At 35.4% G+C, this 19061-nt stretch overlaps 1 protein-coding gene across 1 annotated transcript; it reads left to right on the top strand.

Annotated features, from left to right (window-relative positions):
• Positions 1 to 795: 795 nt before the first annotated feature.
• LOC104901870 (phragmoplastin DRP1C) lies at positions 796 to 18071 on the top strand. The gene is made up of 16 exons (XM_010689497.4): positions 796 to 1194; positions 1320 to 1383; positions 1483 to 1587; positions 3013 to 3114; positions 5310 to 5360; positions 5444 to 5505; positions 6665 to 6755; positions 6880 to 6944; positions 7032 to 7226; positions 7342 to 7461; positions 7543 to 7613; positions 9225 to 9450; positions 15216 to 15266; positions 15987 to 16224; positions 16375 to 16514; positions 17513 to 18071. Exons 1-16 carry the CDS (start codon positions 1063 to 1065, stop codon positions 17639 to 17641), a joined length of 1842 nt encoding a protein of 613 aa, XP_010687799.2. The 5' UTR covers positions 796 to 1062; the 3' UTR covers positions 17642 to 18071.
• Positions 18072 to 19061: the final 990 nt, after the last annotated feature.

Raw genomic sequence — 19061 nt, 5'->3', positions numbered from 1 at the left:
CATGTGAAGGGGAATGAGATTAAACCCCCCTTATCCCACCAAAATAAGACATGGACAGGGAGTTTGGGGATTAGAGGATGGGATTGGGAATGGGAGTTAGAAGGTGGGAATTCATTAAATATATCTCAATCCCTTGTTTGGTATGTTAGTGGGATTATGTTGGGAATATATTACTAAATTACAAATTTACCCATTTTAATGAAGGATAGCAAAAGAAGAGCAAGCAATATTGGTGAAATATATTTTAATGAAGGGTAAGCTTGTCTTTTAACATAACCAGAAATAATCCCCCTCCCTAATACCTGCCCCCTTTGTATTATTTTGGTGGGATAAGGGGGATTAATCCCATTCCCCTTCACATGGGAATTTAGATATCCCCTCAAACAAACATGGGATATCTACCCATGGGGATATAATATCCCATTCCCAATTTCCCACCCCCTAATCCCCCTAAACAAACACCCCAGGAGGGGGCAGGTAGTAGGGAGGAGAATTATTTCTGGTTATATTAGAAGACGAATTTACCCTTCATTAAAATATATATACTTCACCAATGAGTTAAATAGCTAATATAATGAAATACATTAATTTGTAATTTAGCAATATATTCCCTACTTAAGTACCTCATACCAAACATGGGATAATAATATTCCCAACATAATCCCACTCAGATACCAAACAAGAGATTGAGATATATTTAATGAATTCCCACCTTCTAAATCTCATCCCCAATCCCATCCTCTGATCCCCAAACTCCCAATCCCTTGTACCAAATACCCCATAAAAGAACAGGTATTTTTTTTCAAATAATTACTGGTTCCTCCCCCGCGGGGCTTGAACTCACGAGTTGATCAAGAAAAGGAACCATCAACTAACTCGTTACTCGTCGTGCTTTCTCTCTCTCATCCAGTCCCTCCATCTTCATGTGCAGATCTGCAGAAATCTAAGAACCAACCTTTCTCTCTCCTAACTCCATTTTGACTGTTAAACCTATAATACACCACATTTCCGATTCACCAAACTTTTCGAGATTATTAGATCTTCATCACAAACTCAACAAAAATGGCGACAATGGAGAGCTTAATTGGACTGGTGAACAAAATCCAAAGAGCATGTACTGTTCTCGGCGATCATGGCGGTGAAGGTCTTTCTCTTTGGGAAGCTCTTCCTTCTGTTGCTGTCGTCGGTGGTCAGGTCTTTTCAAATTTTCAATTTCTCTTTTTCGCATCAATTTTTGCATAATGTAGGTTTAAATTTGCATTCATTTTCGCTACATTGTTTGATTCAATTTGAATGTTATTTTTAATGGAAATGTCCAGAGTTCTGGAAAATCTTCTGTGTTGGAAAGCGTTGTTGGAAGAGATTTTCTTCCTCGTGGATCTGGTACTGTTTTGAATTTCAATCGTATTGATAATGCGTAATATATGAGATCTAATTGATTAATTAGATTATGAATCAGCTTATTTTCATTGATTTTATTAGGCATTGTTACACGGCGGCCGCTAGTGCTACAACTGCACAAGATCGATGGCGGAACCGAATATGCGGAGTTTCTTCATGCGCCTAAGAGAAGATTAACCGATTTTGGTGCGTATATTTGTTTTCCGGTTTCTATCTGAATGTAATTGAAGTTATAGATAAAGTACAAGTGTGATCTAAATCTGTATATATTGCCGCCTGGATGTGAGCTCAAATATTTGTTTCTGATATTTAGTATCTATTTTCATCTAATGATCATAGGTTATGAATTCGCAACAACTCTCATAGTCCAGAATTTCTTTTGCTGGTTATTATGTGAATCAGATGAGTTAGTTAAAATTTCATTGAGCTAATGTTAATTTATGTTGATGATAGTACAAAATCAGAGGAACAATTTGTTCCTTGACTGTGTCAATTTTGTAATGCTACTTGATTTGTACTGCATTTTATAGACAACTGAGGTTTATGTAAGGGTTTGAAGTTGAAGATTTTGCTGATATTAGAGGGTTAAAAAATGGGTAGCCTTTTTAAATTAATGAGTTATACCTCTAAATCAATGAGTAGGCAGTGAACTTGAGTTTGTGCCGGTATCTTGTTAAGAACTGTAAAAGCTTGTAAGTCCTGGTATGTAGGATGCAGAGGTCACAACATTTCGCACTTTCGATCTCTGTTTTCTTCTTCAAAATTTAAGATGCAAAAATGAGAGATGGTGGAAGGATACTCGTCAAAATATAATTTTGCTTCTAGGATACCAATCTTTGAAATCTAAGATCATGATTCAAATTTGGGTTTTGAATAGCTACTGACCTATTGTAGATGGATACCAATCTTTGAAATCTATATGTATCATTCATTGGTATCTGACACTTGGTCAAGCTTTTTTGTGGACAACTTTGACAATTTGTTGGGCAGGGGCCTATCCAGCATGGGTTCAGATTCCACCTAAATCTGGAAAAAGATCAATAAAGGAACTGTTGAAGAAGTAATAAGTAACAACCAATTATAAAATGATGCATCATAATTTATCACTTGATTCCTTTGGGTCAGGGCTTTTCGTGTTTTTTAAATAGTCTGCTTTTCTTCAAAATCCATGTGTTGGGAGTTGGCACATCTAAAAAGAACTGAAAACTTCTTATGGAAGTAGGAGGGTCTTTTTTTTTAAGAGGTTTGGAGATTTTCAGCATCTCATCCTCACTGATTGCTGATGTGCGTAGTGGACTGAGAAAATTGTGTAGCATGACCGTTTTATAAACACATAGCATGTTCCAAGATGCACTTCATAGCTCTCTTGGGTCTCTTATGATAATAATACCACTATACCAATAACCTAGGATGTTAGAAGCTTAGTAAAAGAACTCCTTTCCAGTTTTTACGCAAGTACTTCACCTGTTTGGTTGTCCTTTTCTGTCATTCCTACTTTCCTTGCCTAAATTGCTACCTTGTGCATGTAGGAGGCTCTATTTTATCACCACTATATTAGAGATAAAATGCATGGTAGTGGCTTTCTTATTGCTCACTTTTCGTGGTATGCAGCTGCTGTTCGTAAAGAAATAGCTGATGAAACTGATCGTATAACTGGGAAGACAAAAGCAATTTCTAATATCCCAATTCACCTGAGTATCTACTCACCACATGGTATGCAGTGATATTGGATATTTATACATTATGAATTTAGCTGTCTACTAATGAGTACTAAATCAAGTTTCACTCTTACTTACAATATGGTATCTTCAATTCATCATCTATGATTATACGAAGGGATTTGTTGAATTATTTGTATCCACTACTTAGAGTAAATATAAATTGGTATTTTGGTGATGCTTCAAGTATCAAGTACGGGGAAGTTTTTAAAGTTTAAACATATTATGCTGGGCCATCAATCAAATCTCTGCTTATGGAACTTATATTTATATATTGCATCTTTTCTCCATTTTGATTTTTTCTTTTTCTTTCTTTCTTGTTTCAATTTTTTTTCTTTTCGACTGGTGTGCCTGGCATTAATGCTATGGATGGTTGCTGACCTTGCTGATTACAGCAAGTTCCAAAACTTATTGTTTCTTCTTGACTTTTGCCTATCAAATGATAAATAATTTTTTTAATTCATTCAACTGTTTCTCTCTTTTCCTTTATGGTACCAGTTGCAACCACCATTTATTTACGTCTCTTTCCTTTTATAGATAAGTGCCTTAGATGGATAATTGATATTGCAAAATTCTGGAAAGAATGGGCTGTCTTTCTAATTTATAAACTTCAAGATATGAAGAAAATTATTGGAGAGTAAATTAAATAAACTAGTTTTCCAAAAGACACTTACACCAATTCGCAAGATTGGTATAAGAAATTGTAACCTTTTATCATGTTGGTAAATTCATAATGATTGGGACTTATTCGTTATTCGATGTGAAAAAAAGGCAATGGAAATTCATTGAACCTACTTCGTGGTTACATGAGGTTGTCTTGTCCAATTGTCTTATATTCATAATTTTGTCCATTTTATGTCTTTCATGTAACTCACTCATATCTTTTCTTATCTTACCCTCCAACCAATCCACGACTCTAGCAAAAGGAAAGTGAAAGGGAAACGTAGGGTTTTAATAATTCGACATCTAGTCAGTAATAAATGATAGAGATTGAAGAATAGGAATTGTCATTTTCTAATTTACACGAGATCTTGAGTTATTGTTTAGGAAAATTGGCTGTATGTGACATGTCGTGTATTTGCACATTCTGTGCATGTTATAAGTAGGCTCTAATTCATGTACTAGGATCAAAAGGTTTAATTCAACCTATGATGTAGTCTATTCATACATTTCTGATGCAAAGTAATCATTGTGAACTAAACATTGTCACTGTAATAATGGTGTTTGGGCAGTCTCCTTTTCCAAGCTATAATATCAACCTGTTCTTCTCCTATTCGTATATGTGGACATTAACAATTGCTGTTCTTTGCTGATTGTGAATTTTTTTTGCCTTTTTTGAATTTGTAGATTGTTGAGCTGGCTTATTTAGGTCATTTTCTTGAAGTGATGACTTATAACTATCCCAATTCCCATCCTTAAATGATTTCTTGATTCAAAGTCAATACATGGTGAACTTCATTATTGATTACACTTTTACTCCTTTCAAAGTTCCAACTTTCTAAATTTTTCTTCTGGTTAATGGGATCAGCAAGCAGTCAAAATACTGATGGCTGGTTGAAGATCATGAATTGAGTCATTTGCTGTATTTGTTGATGCAACCTCAGATCTTGGCCTACTAAATACACAAGTTTCAACATGCTAATTTGCTTAAACATTAATCCTTGTAGCCTTGCCTCACTAATCTGTCTCCCTTATTTGCTTTGTGGGTTGGGGTTATCGCTACCTCAAGAAGTAACTACATGAATCTTCTTTTAACATGAGAACGTGGGATTTATGAGTTTTCACACTTGAAAAAATAAATGAATGCTATGGTCTATTACTCAAAATACTGGTTGGAGTTGACAAGACTATATATCTTGAAGTTACATTGTGCATATCACTTGAGAGCTCCAGCAGAGACTATTTTCATCTTGGACAATAATACAATATTAATCAAGTACCTGTAGTGACTTATTAATGGCTTAATGCTGTTGGGCATTATCTTTACATGTAGGTTGTTGGCATACTCACTATCATCGTGATTGGAAAAATCATACCGCAAGATATATAAATGCTTCTATTTTGATTTCGAAATCTCAAAGATGTCTTTGTGCTGTTTTCTGTTTATCACATATCACTATGAGATCGTGCTCTGTCATTCCTTTTAATCTTTTTAATTATTGCTGAGCCTTTCTTCATTTACTTTTACAGTCGTGAACTTGACACTTATAGATCTTCCTGGCCTGACAAAGGTTGCTGTAGGTAATATTCTGACTATTTGTTTAGTGCAAGAATTTCACACAGCTGGTGATATGACTGACCTTTTAAACTTTGACCTATTGCAGAGGGACAACAAGAAAGTATTGTCCAAGACATTGAGAACATGGTCCGCAGTTATGTCGAAAAGGTATTTGAAATTCACTTTAGTTAATGCCCAATTTATGAGGGGCTAAATGCAGTTTATTTGCCATTTGTGGGTTTATGGTAATCCATATAGGTTGTGGTGGATTGCACGAGCCTGTCTCTCCCTTTTCCGTTTCTTCAAGTGGGACCAATAGGATTAGAATTAAACAACTCCTATGTGGGAGGTTGCGTTAACTTTACTGTGAATTCATTGTTACGTCTCTTTAAAAAAATTAGAAATGGTATGATGTTATGTTTCTCTTATTATGGTGTCTAATAGACGTGCTTCTGTAGAAGAATACAGCATTTCAAATTATAGTAGCTTAACAGTTCAAGGTAATCGCGACTCACAAAGATTAAAAAAAAAATTATGGTTTGATGTAGGGAGTAAGTGTATCCTCAGAAGTTGTTTTTCATTGATGTTCCGTTTCCTAGGAAGTGGAAAAAGTATTTTGGTTGCGTAGGGGAAGAAAATTTTCCCATGAGAAGGTCTACTTACCTAGGTCCCTCTTCACTTCCTACATTTTTGCCAACCAAACAACCCCACCATTTTTAACTTCCCACGAAGTTCCGTGTTCCTTATGGCAACCAAACAATCTCTTAGTGGTTGTGAATACCTAAGTGATCTAGTCCATATGTACTGTGATCACTATAAACTCGGACCCTTCAAAATCTAGGTCCTCCTAAGTGTTCATTTCCATGAAGATGGTCTAAATATGAGCCTTTCTTTTGTCATCAAGTAGTTTTTTTAGGTCTTTATCGATTTGATGGGTAATGGGTGGTCTGGGAAGACCGAGAAAAAATGAGTTGTTACTCTGTCATGCTGGTGTTTGGATCTTTGTTTGCGTTTGCTGCCCCTTTTGTCTACTACTCTTTAACAGCCGACACTTCGCTCTGTGCTTGGAAACAATGGTTGCCTATTGTTCTTCTTTGCAGCAGTTGGGGATGGATGGTAGGGTTGAAGTGCAGCCTACTAAATTGTACATAGATCCTTTTCATATTTACTTGCAATTCATAGCAGACATTACAGTTTTGGTTGAAGAGTATGCATAAGGAGAGGAAATGTGCTCTACCTGCAATTCTCATCATTATTGAGTTATGTTGTAGTTTCGTCTACCTGCAGAATAACTGATAGGCAAACATGTCTCTTTCTGCTTTTGTAGCCTAACTGCATCATCCTTGCTATATCACCCGCTAATCAAGATATAGCTACATCAGATGCTATAAAGCTAGCACGAGAAGTTGATCCTTCCGGTAAGTTAGAATTTTCCCGTTGTGCTTTTAGATGCTTCGATATGACTCTGGTACCACTCCTCCATACAAGCACTTCATTCGCTGGCAAATGCTTGATTATACCAGCAATTTTGTCCTTCCGCAGGTGAAAGGACATTTGGTGTCTTGACAAAACTTGATCTGATGGACCAAGGAACAGATGCTAAAGATGTATGTAATTCTTTGTGAATGAAAGCTTATATTCTCAATAAATTAATAAGGAATAGAAATTTCATGAGTTATGCTTCATATGCAAAGGTTCTTGAAGGAAGAGCATACAGGTTGCAACATCCATGGGTTGGTATAGTGAATCGTTCACAAGCTGATATCAACAAAAATGTCGACATAAATTCTGCTCGTAGGAAGGAAAGAGAATATTTTGAACATAGTCCAGAGTATTCGCATTTGGCTCACAAAATGGGTTCTGAATATTTGGCAAAACTTTTATCTCAGGTCAGAACATAATGCTTATGCTATGCTCCATCATGCTGTCAAAATTATATAAATAGTATTCCCCAATTGCTTTGTGACAAACTCTGATGCTAAACTTCCTGTTCTTTTCAACCAGCATTTGGAGGTCGTAATAAGACAGAAAATACCAAGCATCATTGCCCTTATCAATAAGACAATTGATGACATTAATGCTGAACTGGACCGAATTGGCCGGCCCATTGCAGCAGATGGAGGGGTAAATATGGCTTCTTGCTTAAAGTTAAAATCCTCTTTGTGATGGATCTCCATATATGAACTTGTCTCCCCAAATATGCAGGCACAGCTGTACACAATATTGGACATGTGCCGTGCTTTTGATAAAGTATTCAAGGAACATCTTGATGGAGGGTAACTTTTTCAGATTTGTTTTGAGTATTGGGTCACGCAATGGTTTTGATTCTTATTCTTGTTTCCTTGTCATTTGTGCTTATTATGCCGCCATGAATTACGGTCGTAATTCTTGTGGTTCATATCGGAATCATGTTAAACCAAATTGAATTGGCTCTATGTCAGATTTTCTTTTCCCTTGAATACGCTGCATCTCTTCCTCGATAATCGGGCATATATTAGGACTTAAGCGATACTGTTGGATATCATAATAATTGTCCTTCACTATTTAGCATTTCAAATCTCCATATTAGCAAAGTAATGTATCTTAGAACCCTTAGCTAAGGGTATTGATGAGGATTTTATGAGAAAGTTCAATGTTTAATGCACTAACTTTAGAAAGTAGTCTATTATCTTTGGATGGCGTAAAATAACATTTTGGCATTAGAATTTTGAAAATCTGCCATGGAGGGAGTACTATTCTTAATAGACTTATAGTGAAATCTCTTTTTCTAATTCCCAACACTTCTTATGGCTCAGAACCTTAACATTAGCCTTCCATAGGTCAATTAAAATCATGTGCAGATCCTCCTCACTGTGTTATATTCAATTACTTATCTGATAAGGTGTTTGACCTCTGTAGTGGAATATCTCGGCATAAACTTTAATTGATTCTCCAAAATAAATTCACTTACATTTCCTCAATCAGTACTCTATAATTTTGTCCCATGATTGTTTGAGGTGTCATTCTTTGTTTTTGTAGTTGATACTAAAGTGCTTTTCCTCAATCTTTGGGTTCTTTGTTGCCCTCCCAATCTTATTATCTAAGTCTATCAGCCAATCAATACCAACCTTTCCTAGGCATCTCCAGATCTCAATAGAATACAATCTGGCCAAATACTTCTATTTTATTCTCTTCAAATGCCTTTATATTCTGAATTTCTTGCGTACACTTCCAGTATACTTACTGCTCCTCAATATAGATTTCTCTTTCACCCTCCCTTGATTCCAGTTTTTTGTATACCTCCTGATATACCTTTAACTTTGCTTGTCAGACGACTTCCTTTCTCCTTATATTTTTGCTAAAAAATGCATTCCTAGATTTTCACAAGTCCAAGTAGCACTCTCTTTTCTTCTTGAACACTACTCTTATGTCCTTATCTCACCATGTTGTGTCCCAAGCATTGGTACTTTTCCCTTCGATTCTCCTAGGACCTCTTTGGCTACTTTCAGAAAACAATTATTTATCTTTACCCAAGTGGAGTGGTGGTCCTCCATTAAGGTCCAACTAAGTTTTTTTTTTTAGATAAATTGATCTGGTATAAAGTGGTTTTTAAGCTTTTAAATAGTACATAAATTGTTGAATTATAAATGGATCTTGAGAAAAGAGTTTCTGAGTTTTGCCACGTTTTACACAAAAAAAATAATAATCTACCTTGTTCATCTCTAGTGATTTATATATTCTCTAATCTGAATACCTTTCTAGATTGTGCATGTTTAAGCGGTGTGCTCTATGCTCCCAGAAACTTCCTCCTTTATATAGATTCGATAATTAGAGTACATGTTACTCCAAATATAGCAACTCCATATTTATTTTGGTTTCAACAACTCTTAAGCAGAATACTGTTTCAGGCGACCTGGTGGTGATCGCATTTATGGGGTTTTTGATCATCAACTGCCAGCTGCTATGAAAAAGCTCCCTCTTGATAGGCATCTCTCTACATCAAATGTCCGGAAAGTGGTAGCAGAAGCTGATGGTTACCAGCCCCATTTAATTGCTCCCGAGCAAGGAATTAGAAGACTTATTGATGGATCACTTGGATACTTTAGAGGCCCAGCGGAAGCAACAGTTGATGCGGTAATGTACAATTCGTAATTGTTGTTTAGTATCTTGTTTTGATATATGACGAAGCATTTTACCACTGATTTCACATGTTCAAGAGAAGAGACAGGCAACCAGTATGGAACTGTCACTAAAACATCAATTTTCAAAGAGTAGGATGAGTAAGCTTCTTATGTTAACAAAGTTACTAATCCTGCACTAATGAAACTGTCGCCAAAAAGACTTATAGTTTGGAGTTTTAGCTTATTGTTTCATCATACTAAAGCAATGCATTTAGTGCTAACTATTGAAGGACTGAGGCATACTAGATACCCTATAACGTATTTGTCCCTTCGAGTTTCCCTTCTATATGTTTAGAAACTTGGGGACTGAAATCTGGATAAGGAAACCAGGGAAAGAAATAAGAAAGAGGATCCTATTATTTTGTTGGTTCAAGAAAGGAATAGTGTTTGATTCCTAAATATTTTTGTTCGATCTATGTTTAAAATTAATGAACTTCCCAATAATTTCTCTCTTCCCCCATTATGCCTGATATTGCCTGTGCTCCTGACCACCACTTTATCCTTCCCTGCCTCCTCAAATCTTGGCAGTTGGCACTGTCACTTGTCTTTCCTCCACCACCTCTCTTTCCTCACCATTACCATCACCGTCTTCAACTCTCACGGGCTCACTCTCCACCTAACCTTCTTTCTCCATTATCTTCTCTTAACATTAGGAACTGCTATCTTTATTGCTAAGCTGCCACTACAATTGTTATATGTGGCTATCTAGTGGTTTAATTTCACCACATAAATCCAACTTTGGCATCTTTCTAGAAGTACTAAGGCAGTGTTGTGTATTAACTTATTAATCTAGGAAAAAGTAAGTTTAGATAAGTTTCAATAAGCTTTAAAAATAAGTTCGCACAAGTTAAGATCACTTATAATTTAAATTTTACGTTGATTATATTACTTGGTAAACTCACTGGCTTGAGGTGTTGATGATATTACTTGGTAAACTCACTGCCTTTTTAAATTTTTCTTTGAGAATGAAATGCCCATACAAGAGTGTTATTGTTATTATGATATACTCCAAAAAAATTTAGATGCTGCGCTTGCATATTAGTTACTATTCACCAACTCACCTTATGTGATTTGTTATTATTTATGTATAAGAAATAATATAGTAAAGTGGAATCTTGTTTAAGTCCTCTTAATGCATGTTTCCATAATATCAAATGTTTATATTTTCTTTGCCATGCGTAATTAAAGATATTATCGATCCAAGTAATGTATTGGATGGCGTGAAAACAAGAAGAGTAGCAACTAAATAGACAGAGGAAGTATATATTTCTTGCTGATCATCGTTTGCTTGTTTATCTATTTATAAATCATGAAATTATATAATCGTATGTTAACTTCATCTTGCGGCAAACTTTTACTTCTTTTTTAGTCCATTTTATATGTGAAAAAAAATGTGAGAACTACATCCTATATCCAATACCCATGAAGTATAGATAGCAAAATTGGCATTTTAACAATTGTACATGAAGTAAAATTAATACACTCATTCTTCTTTTCTTCCAAAAACTTGAGTTAGTCTCTCTCTTTATGCTATTGCAATAGAAGCATGAAGTCTTAGACGGCAGCTTTGCAGTCTTCTGCTTCGGGATGCTGAATTTTAGCTTCGAGATGCTTAGGCTTTGTCTTTACCCTTGCCTTTTAACAATTCTTTTCTCTTCCCCTTTTTTTTCCTTGCATTATCAGAACCTAGTTTTGTTCTTATTTTTAGTACTTGGCTCAACAGTTTTAAGCATACCATGCAGCTCAGTCAAACTTTTCTAACTCAGCCTGTCTATGTTATCGAATAACCCAATCATTCTCAGGACATGGGGTTCCACTAGTTTTCCATCCGAAGCTCCGAATTGAAAATGGCTTTAGAGGTTGCAAACCTCTCAACCCTTGCTTGTTTGAAATAGATTCTTGAGTTCCTAGAAGATGTTGTAAGCATTTCAGTTTAAAAATTGCTTTTGCATGTTTGGGTTCAATCTTGCCAACATTAGGCACTTTGGCACGCCTTAGTGCATTTCTTTTAACTTCGATTGCCCCTTCTTTAGAAGTGTAGGGATAAGAGTGTCAATGTAAAATTCCTTTTCTTTTCTTGAATAATAAGAACTGTTCTCTAGTTCCTTTTCCAGTCACAAAATTAGTGCTATTGAGTTCAACCTTCTCAAGGATAGAACGTAGATTAAAATTGTTTGAGTCGTTGTTATTTGGGACCCTAGATACTACGACACAAAAGAAACGCAATCACATTGTAGTCTTCATGGCTGTATATAACAACTGAAATAAATTTCATCTGCCCTTTATCCTTAAGTAGGTTAAACTCAATGACACTAACTTTCTTGACTGAAAAAGAAACTTGAGAATAGTTTTTATGCAATAAAAAAGAAATAGTTTTCATTGACACTTTGATCCCTATACTTCTTGAAGAAGGGCAACCCAAGTTGGAAAGGTTGAGCAAAAAGGTGTCAAGTTGCTAATGTTGGCAAGATTGAGCCCAAACGTGCAATAATAATTTCAACTCAAATGCGAACATTTTCCAGGTGCCCGAGAATGGGAAACTTCTAAAGCCATCATAGACCCGGAGCTTAACATAGAATGCTTTAAATCAATTGGCTTAGATACATATGATAAATGTGGATCGTGTTTAATGAAACAAAAAAAGGCAAATTCACCTTTCATCCGGATTAGAAAGCAAGTGACTACTAGGCTAGGTGGATTCAATTAATTCATTGTCTTCATTAATGATGTAGCTAAATATGGTTATTTCTACTTAATAAAACACAAGTCTGAATCCTTTTAGATATTTCAGGTTTTTAAATATATATACATAATTATTTTGACTAGAAAACTGTAACACTTCGATCAGATCAAGTTGGCAAATAATTAAGTCAAGAATTTGATGACCATCTAAAAAATTGTAGCATTATTTCACAATCGACTCCACTAGGATAGGAGAAACAAACCATATCTGATTCATTGAATAATGGTTTAAAACTATCTTGCAGTTTCTTTTTGGGAATTGCTCTTCTAAGTTCGTAGTCACATTGTCAAAAGCCGTAGAAAAGACACCATATATATGAATTATGGGTTGGAAGGGTTCTAATATTATTGTCTTTTCTACAATTTAGGGCTGCTAAGCATACGTGATATGTTTAATTTTCCAAGAAGTTTGCACTGTAAGGATGCTTAAGTACAATAGGATGCTGCCAAAAGGATGCTTAAGTACATTTTATGCACCCGTGTTGACACCCATACTCAAGTTCGAGCATCTTACTCAGAAAGTAATGAGCTTACAACCTACAAACAAGCGATGACAAGCTCGGAGTCCTCCAAATGGCTTGAAGCCATGAAACTTGAGGTGGACTCCATCTATGCAGATCAGGTTTGGACCTGGTTGATTGGCCTATTGGGGTAAATTCCATTGGACACATATGGACAAGGATGGAAACGTTTATGTTTTGGTAGGTAAAGGTCATAAACAAATCCAGGGGTGGATTATGATGAAACATTTTATGAAATTGAATGCTTAAGCCAGTTCGGGGACTCGTAGCAATTGCAACTCATATGATTATGAGATTTGTTATATGGATGTTAAAACCGCATTTCTAAATGAGATTGTGGAAGAGATGTCTATATGGTATGTCCTGGAAGTTTTGTGGGTCATCAAGAGGCGGGAAAGGTCTTCAAGCTTTCTATTCGTTTGGGGTAGGAATATGCTTTCGATGAAGCATTAAGAAATTTAGTTTTCGAACAAAATATAGTGAAATCATGTGTATACAAGGTCATTGGGAGCAAGGTTGCATTCCTATTCGTTTATGTCGATGGTATTTTTTACTATAAGAAACGATTTTCCAAATGCTAGAGTCTGTGAAGACCTTTGGTTAAGTGTTTTATAAAAAAGAACTTAGGTGAGGTGCAATAAATTTTGGCATTAATAGGTCTACAAGGACTAGTGAAAATTCTTGGTCTATGATGGAGATAATGAGCTGGTTGTTACCGAGTTTACTTATGCGTGCTCCTCGACTGGCATGATTTGTCATCTCAATTTGGATGCATGTTCTATTTAACAAAAGCTATGAGTTAGAAGAGTGCTAAAAAGCCCAGGATCAGGTAAAAGAGTGTAGTGAATATCACAAGTCCAAATATATACTCATGAAATTTCATATTGTTCGAGAATTCATGAATAGGGGTGATGTCCAGATGTGCAAAGTGAGGACTGAATACTGATGACAATGTCACTGATCTATTAACTAAGCCTCTTCCACAGACTAAGCATGCGGCTCATAAACCTGGATAGAAATCAACCACTTTTGATAGCGATTGTGATTTCTACGGCGTTCTTTAAAAAAGGTTTTGTTTTATATAGTTCATAATTGTAAATCATTGGAGATTGTGTTGCTCTGCATTTGATGAAAATAATATTCAATTTCATATATATATATATATATATATATATATATATATATATATATAGATAGATATATATAATTTGGTTTAGTGTTAAATGGAAGTCCAAATTCAACTCCAATATCCAAACAGGTTATAAGACAATCTTTGGTAATGAAATCCTATCTAGTGAATTGGAATGTAGGATTGCTTGTGTCCCTAGTCTAGGTCATTGGGAATGGACACTAGTGACTTAAGAAAACTACTTCGCAAGTTGATTTAGAGCAACTCCAATGGTGAACATTAGGGACTTGCTAGCAAATAAATAAAAAGTTAAGCAATTAGCCCAACCATTGGAGTGAGTAGCTAGATTTTCATTTGCTAGCCAATGTAGCTTAACTAAGCCAATTGGCTTAAGCTAAAATTGTGGGCCCATGTGAGAATTTTGGTGAACAATTTCTATACTCTTCTCTAAAAAAAAAACTATCTTACTTTAAGTGGGACCTACTCATATTGGCTAACCATTGGGGGAGTTTTGGCTTAAAATGGAGTTAGCTAGAAAAATCTATGTGGCACTCTAAGCCAATTTTCATTTTGCTCTACCATTGGAGTTGCTCACTGTTCTTGGGCTAATGGACATGTGATGTCATAAACCAGTTGGTATTTTATTTTCATGAATTTGCTAGAAACTTCTATGCTTGTGGAAAGGAATGGATAAAGTGCTAAGTAGGATCATCTCCGTTTGAAATAAAGCTACCAACAGAGAGGATGAATCCTCATGTCAACCATCCCTCTCAATTAAAAACTTTAGGAATAATGACAATTTCAAATGTTCATTCAGTTTTCAATCCATTTTAGCAGAACTCAAAGTCACAAATACAATTTGGAGATATTAGAATTTATGACTTTATATTACAATGTACTAAATCAAGTTTCCCAATAATGTGTCATGTAGTCCTTCATTTTATGCAGAATAAAGTTTACCAATGCCATTTCATTCAAAAGTTTAAATAGGAAACACCATCTTTCGCTTAGTAGGTGTGTGCGTTAGGGCATAAATGCACCATTTTACACCAAGGTTGTGGGAGCCCTTGCCTTGTATTGGTTGCACTTTTATTATGATAATAACAAGTAGAATTCACATTGATGCTTTAAAGTTAGCATGGGCTATGCTTTTGGGTTCAGAGGATTTTCCAAATTAAATGTTGCTTTCTTTCATTCTTTTTTGCTCTAAATATTGTTGTTGTTATAGCAAAGGAATACTTTTGAAAGTGTGCCCCCCTAATGATATAGCAATGCCTTTTGTCATGTACTAAATCATAATAACTCATGAGGTTTTGTCTTTTGCAGGTGCACCTAATCCTGAAAGAACTCGTCAGGAAGTCAATAGCTGCAACAGTGGTAAGAAAACGAACATATATGGACACACATACATGCACGTGCACACGCATATCATGTGTGTGTACGCACGCAAAATATACACTTGAGAGTGTGTCTGTATGTGCTCATTCCATAGGAGTCACACATATTATGTGTTAATTGTTGGTGTCTGAATTCCGATGTCTCATTATTGCATAAGGATGGGTTTCCCTTTTTATAAAATTTTGACAATTGTTGCATCCCTTAGGATTGCTAAATTGGAAATATCTATGAACTTGTGTTTGTCAAGAGTTGCTTTTTCTTTGATCCTTTCAATGATACACTTTTGTGCTGTATGCTACTGTAGTTTATCTATATGTGCCTGCAAATATTTAGAAATCATCTCTTTTCTTATGTGTCATGTACTAATATTAGCTCAAACCAAAGTCCCTTAGAGATCAAAGGCTATAAATGTTCTTTTTGGCTACTGATGCCAGTAATATGCTAACACAACCCATATTACTCTTCTTTCGTGTAATTGTGTGTTCATGTAATACTGAATCAGGGTACAAAGTAGGTTTAAGCATTATATCTTCATCAACTGTTAATACATCAACTTCACGACTTGTTTTCGAAGTTCTCTTACCAATAGCATGTACATGCTAGTCAATTAAAGGGAAAGGATTACCTGCATTAAGACTATATTATGGGCTTATACTGAAGGCTTTCTGCTAATGTTTTTTTTTTTTTGGTGAGCCACAGGAGTTGAAGCGATTCCCATCACTTCAAAATGATATAGCTACTGCTTCAAACGAAGCACTGGAAAGATTTCGTGATGAAAGCCGGAAAACTGTCTTGCGTCTGGTAGAGATGGAATCCACATATCTAACAGTGGATTTTTTCCGGAAACTTCAGCTTGAACCAGAGAAGAATAGCGGCAACGCCAGCCAAGCAGCTGCAAATTCTGATCGCTACACTGATAATCATCTTCGGAGAATGGGTAATTTTTCTTATGCTTGAAGTGCTGATGCCCGTATTTGGGTTTTTCGTTTTGATCAAGTTTCCTGCTCTATTTCGCAGCAACTTGCCTTGCGTATACATCTTTAATAAATATATGCAAAAGTGAAAATGCATTTTCTTCTATTCCCAGGATCAAATGTCTCAGCTTATGTTGGTATGGTTTGTGACACATTGAAGAATTCTATTCCAAAGGCAGTTGTACATTGCCAAGTCCGAGAAGCAAAAAGAGCACTTCTCAATCACTTCTATGTTCATATCGGAAAGCGAGAGGTAAGTCCTATATAACTTGGACATTTCATGATCCTTTCAATAATGAACTGTTGCTTAGTGGTTTTTAGTGAAGGTAAGCTCTTCTGCATCATTTTTTTTGGTGGTTTCACTTGTGAACTTTTTGCTTAGTGGTTGTTAGTATATGGAGGGCTAGGAATAATTGCATTAATCACCTAATGAGTGAACCACCTCCTTTCTCTCATTGTTCTCTGTTCCTGTTTTCTCAGATGTGTGAATAAATATTATCATAGGACGAAACTCTATATTTTCTTCTATTGAAAATGTTTGCTTACAACAAAGTGCAATGTTCCATGAAGTGTACCACTCTTTCCAGACGGTCCAGATGTAAACACTTATTTGAAACAAGTCAAAACTAATAAGAAGACTGTTATAGAGAGACTGCCATACTGGTGCAATAGAAGAAAAATATCAATGTATTGAAAGTAGTAGTTACATGTTTTTTAAGAAGCAAAGAAATGTAAAGTAGGCAAATGTTTTAAAATCTAGTAAAGACTTGACATCCTTAGGATCAATGAACCAAAACAAAAGGGCAGCCTCTAGTGTATGATAGATGAGCACTCAATGTCGGTCGCATATTATTAAGCCAGAGTAAAATCTGGCTTTGGCATTGCCCAAGTTGGCCTTTGCAAAAGGTCTCTTTCTTGGAATTGTAAAGAATTACTAATGCAGCTGGACAATTTGTGTATACTTCAGCGTTGAAGCTCCCAACTAATTCACTGCTCATAAAAATTCAGAATTAAGAATATGATTATTGCTAAAAACATAGACTTTTATAACCACCTTCTCTTTTATTCTAGAATGTATTTGCTGAATAATTCTGTTTTGTTCTGCTGTGAGAGATTCAGAAATGATATTTGTTATTCAATAGAAATCAGAGTTGGTTTATCTCGAATTTGCATGCTATTTTGTTTTAATTTGTTTGTATATGCTTCGCTCATGAAAAGAATGTAACTCATTGATTGCTGATCTATATGCAGAAAGATCAACTTAGTGCCATGTTGGATGAAGATCCAGCATTAATGTCTAGAAGAGAATCGCTAGCAAAGAGGCTTCAACTCTACAAGTCAGCCAGAGATGATATTGATGCTGTGGCATGGAACAAGTAAAGACATACACACGATTGAGTCCTTTAAGCTCTCACTGGCCCTCAGTAACAAACTTTGCAGCAGTGAAAGGTGAAAATTCCCTCTAACAAGCTACATATGAAAATTATTTAGTTCACACAGGCTCCAATACATCCCTGATAGAGTCACGGGCCTTAAGACAGAACCACTCCGTTGAGCATTAATTTTGAGATATAGGATAGAAGTGATGGAAAATGTTCGAGTTTGTAAGATACCCTCTTGCTTGTTATTACACTACCATGATGTGTGGCTCCTTTAGTTGTGCTTGTGATTCTTTTGTTAGGAACCACATTGGTTCTTTCAGATATCTACTATCAACCAAAATCAGGGAGTATACTTGTAAATCTTGTGTTTTCACAAATTGTTAAGTATAAACATAGTGAACAATAAAAACATTCATTTATATTTATAAGTTCGGCTTATCAAACTTGTCTCTTGATGATGTATATGCATAGATCTTAATTTGGACTGCTAGTTAGCCAACTTGAGCACTGCTACGTTCGAGATAAACGCAAAATTTTCGTTGACGAAGAAACCTGATGTCTCAGGATTATTAGTTGACTGAAGTGCTAAAGTGAACTATTGAGAAATTAAAGCCATGTAAGAGCATACGTATGCAATATATATAAAGTGGTAATTTCACAGTTTAATTTGTACCACATCAGTGAAATGAGAACCTCGACTGTCATATTATGTGCTGATTTCCCCTTAAAGAAGAGGTGGTGTCGTGGTGATACCAACCAGAAAATATGTGTTGATTTCCCCTTAAAGAAGAGGTGGTTAGTTTTTTTTTAATGTTTCAGACTCGGTTGCACAATATAGTACTCTTGTTTCCATCTAGCCTCTAGGATATGAATTAACGGAACATACTACGCATATAGCTTAGCTTTGAACTCCTCGACGGCTTGTTTGATAGGCGTTTTAGTAAAAGACGGTAATAGTATTTTAGTTTATACGTAATTTTGTATGGAAACTGACATGTCAATTACTACTATGGTAATTCTACCACACATCCAAGTATTGCATCTTCTTTCATTAGTTTTTCACACCTTTCAATTATCCCAAGTGTTGATGCATGGTTAGTAGTAAAAATTTATCAAGTAACACCTTTTATGATGTAGTCATAGTGCCATAAAAATTCACATAAACTTTCCTAGTTTCCTTAATTTTTTTTTTATAAACACATTACCTTAACACCGTATTAATTATTTATCAAAAATATTGCAAGTTTCATTCCTTTTTTAAAACATCAATTTGTCAAGCTCTTTTTAATTTTTATTATATCCACACTTTGTATGTTTGCCGTATTTAAATACTTCACTTTGACCATCATTATTCATTCATCCGTAAGTAACTAGTAGTGTCATATGTTGTTTTTCTAAAGTTGTCTTAATAGTAATTT

This window comes from Beta vulgaris, chromosome 1 (genome assembly GCF_026745355.1).
Source record: "Beta vulgaris subsp. vulgaris cultivar EL10 chromosome 1, EL10.2, whole genome shotgun sequence".
NCBI lineage: Eukaryota > Viridiplantae > Streptophyta > Magnoliopsida > Caryophyllales > Amaranthaceae > Beta > Beta vulgaris.
Note: the sequence above shows the minus strand (reverse complement) of the source record. Positions and strands in the feature narration are given on the sequence as shown.

Bases quoted from the DNA above. Each gene is read 5' to 3' on its own strand.
- LOC104901870 (XM_010689497.4), top strand. From the start codon at position 1,063: ATGGCGACAATGGAGAGCTTAATTGGACTGGTGAACAAAATCCAAAGA. The intron at 6,945-7,031 runs GTATGTAATTCT...TCATATGCAAAG, and splicing joins AAGGAACAGATGCTAAAGAT to GTTCTTGAAGGAAGAGCATA. The intron at 7,227-7,341 runs GTCAGAACATAA...CTTTTCAACCAG, and splicing joins TGGCAAAACTTTTATCTCAG to CATTTGGAGGTCGTAATAAG.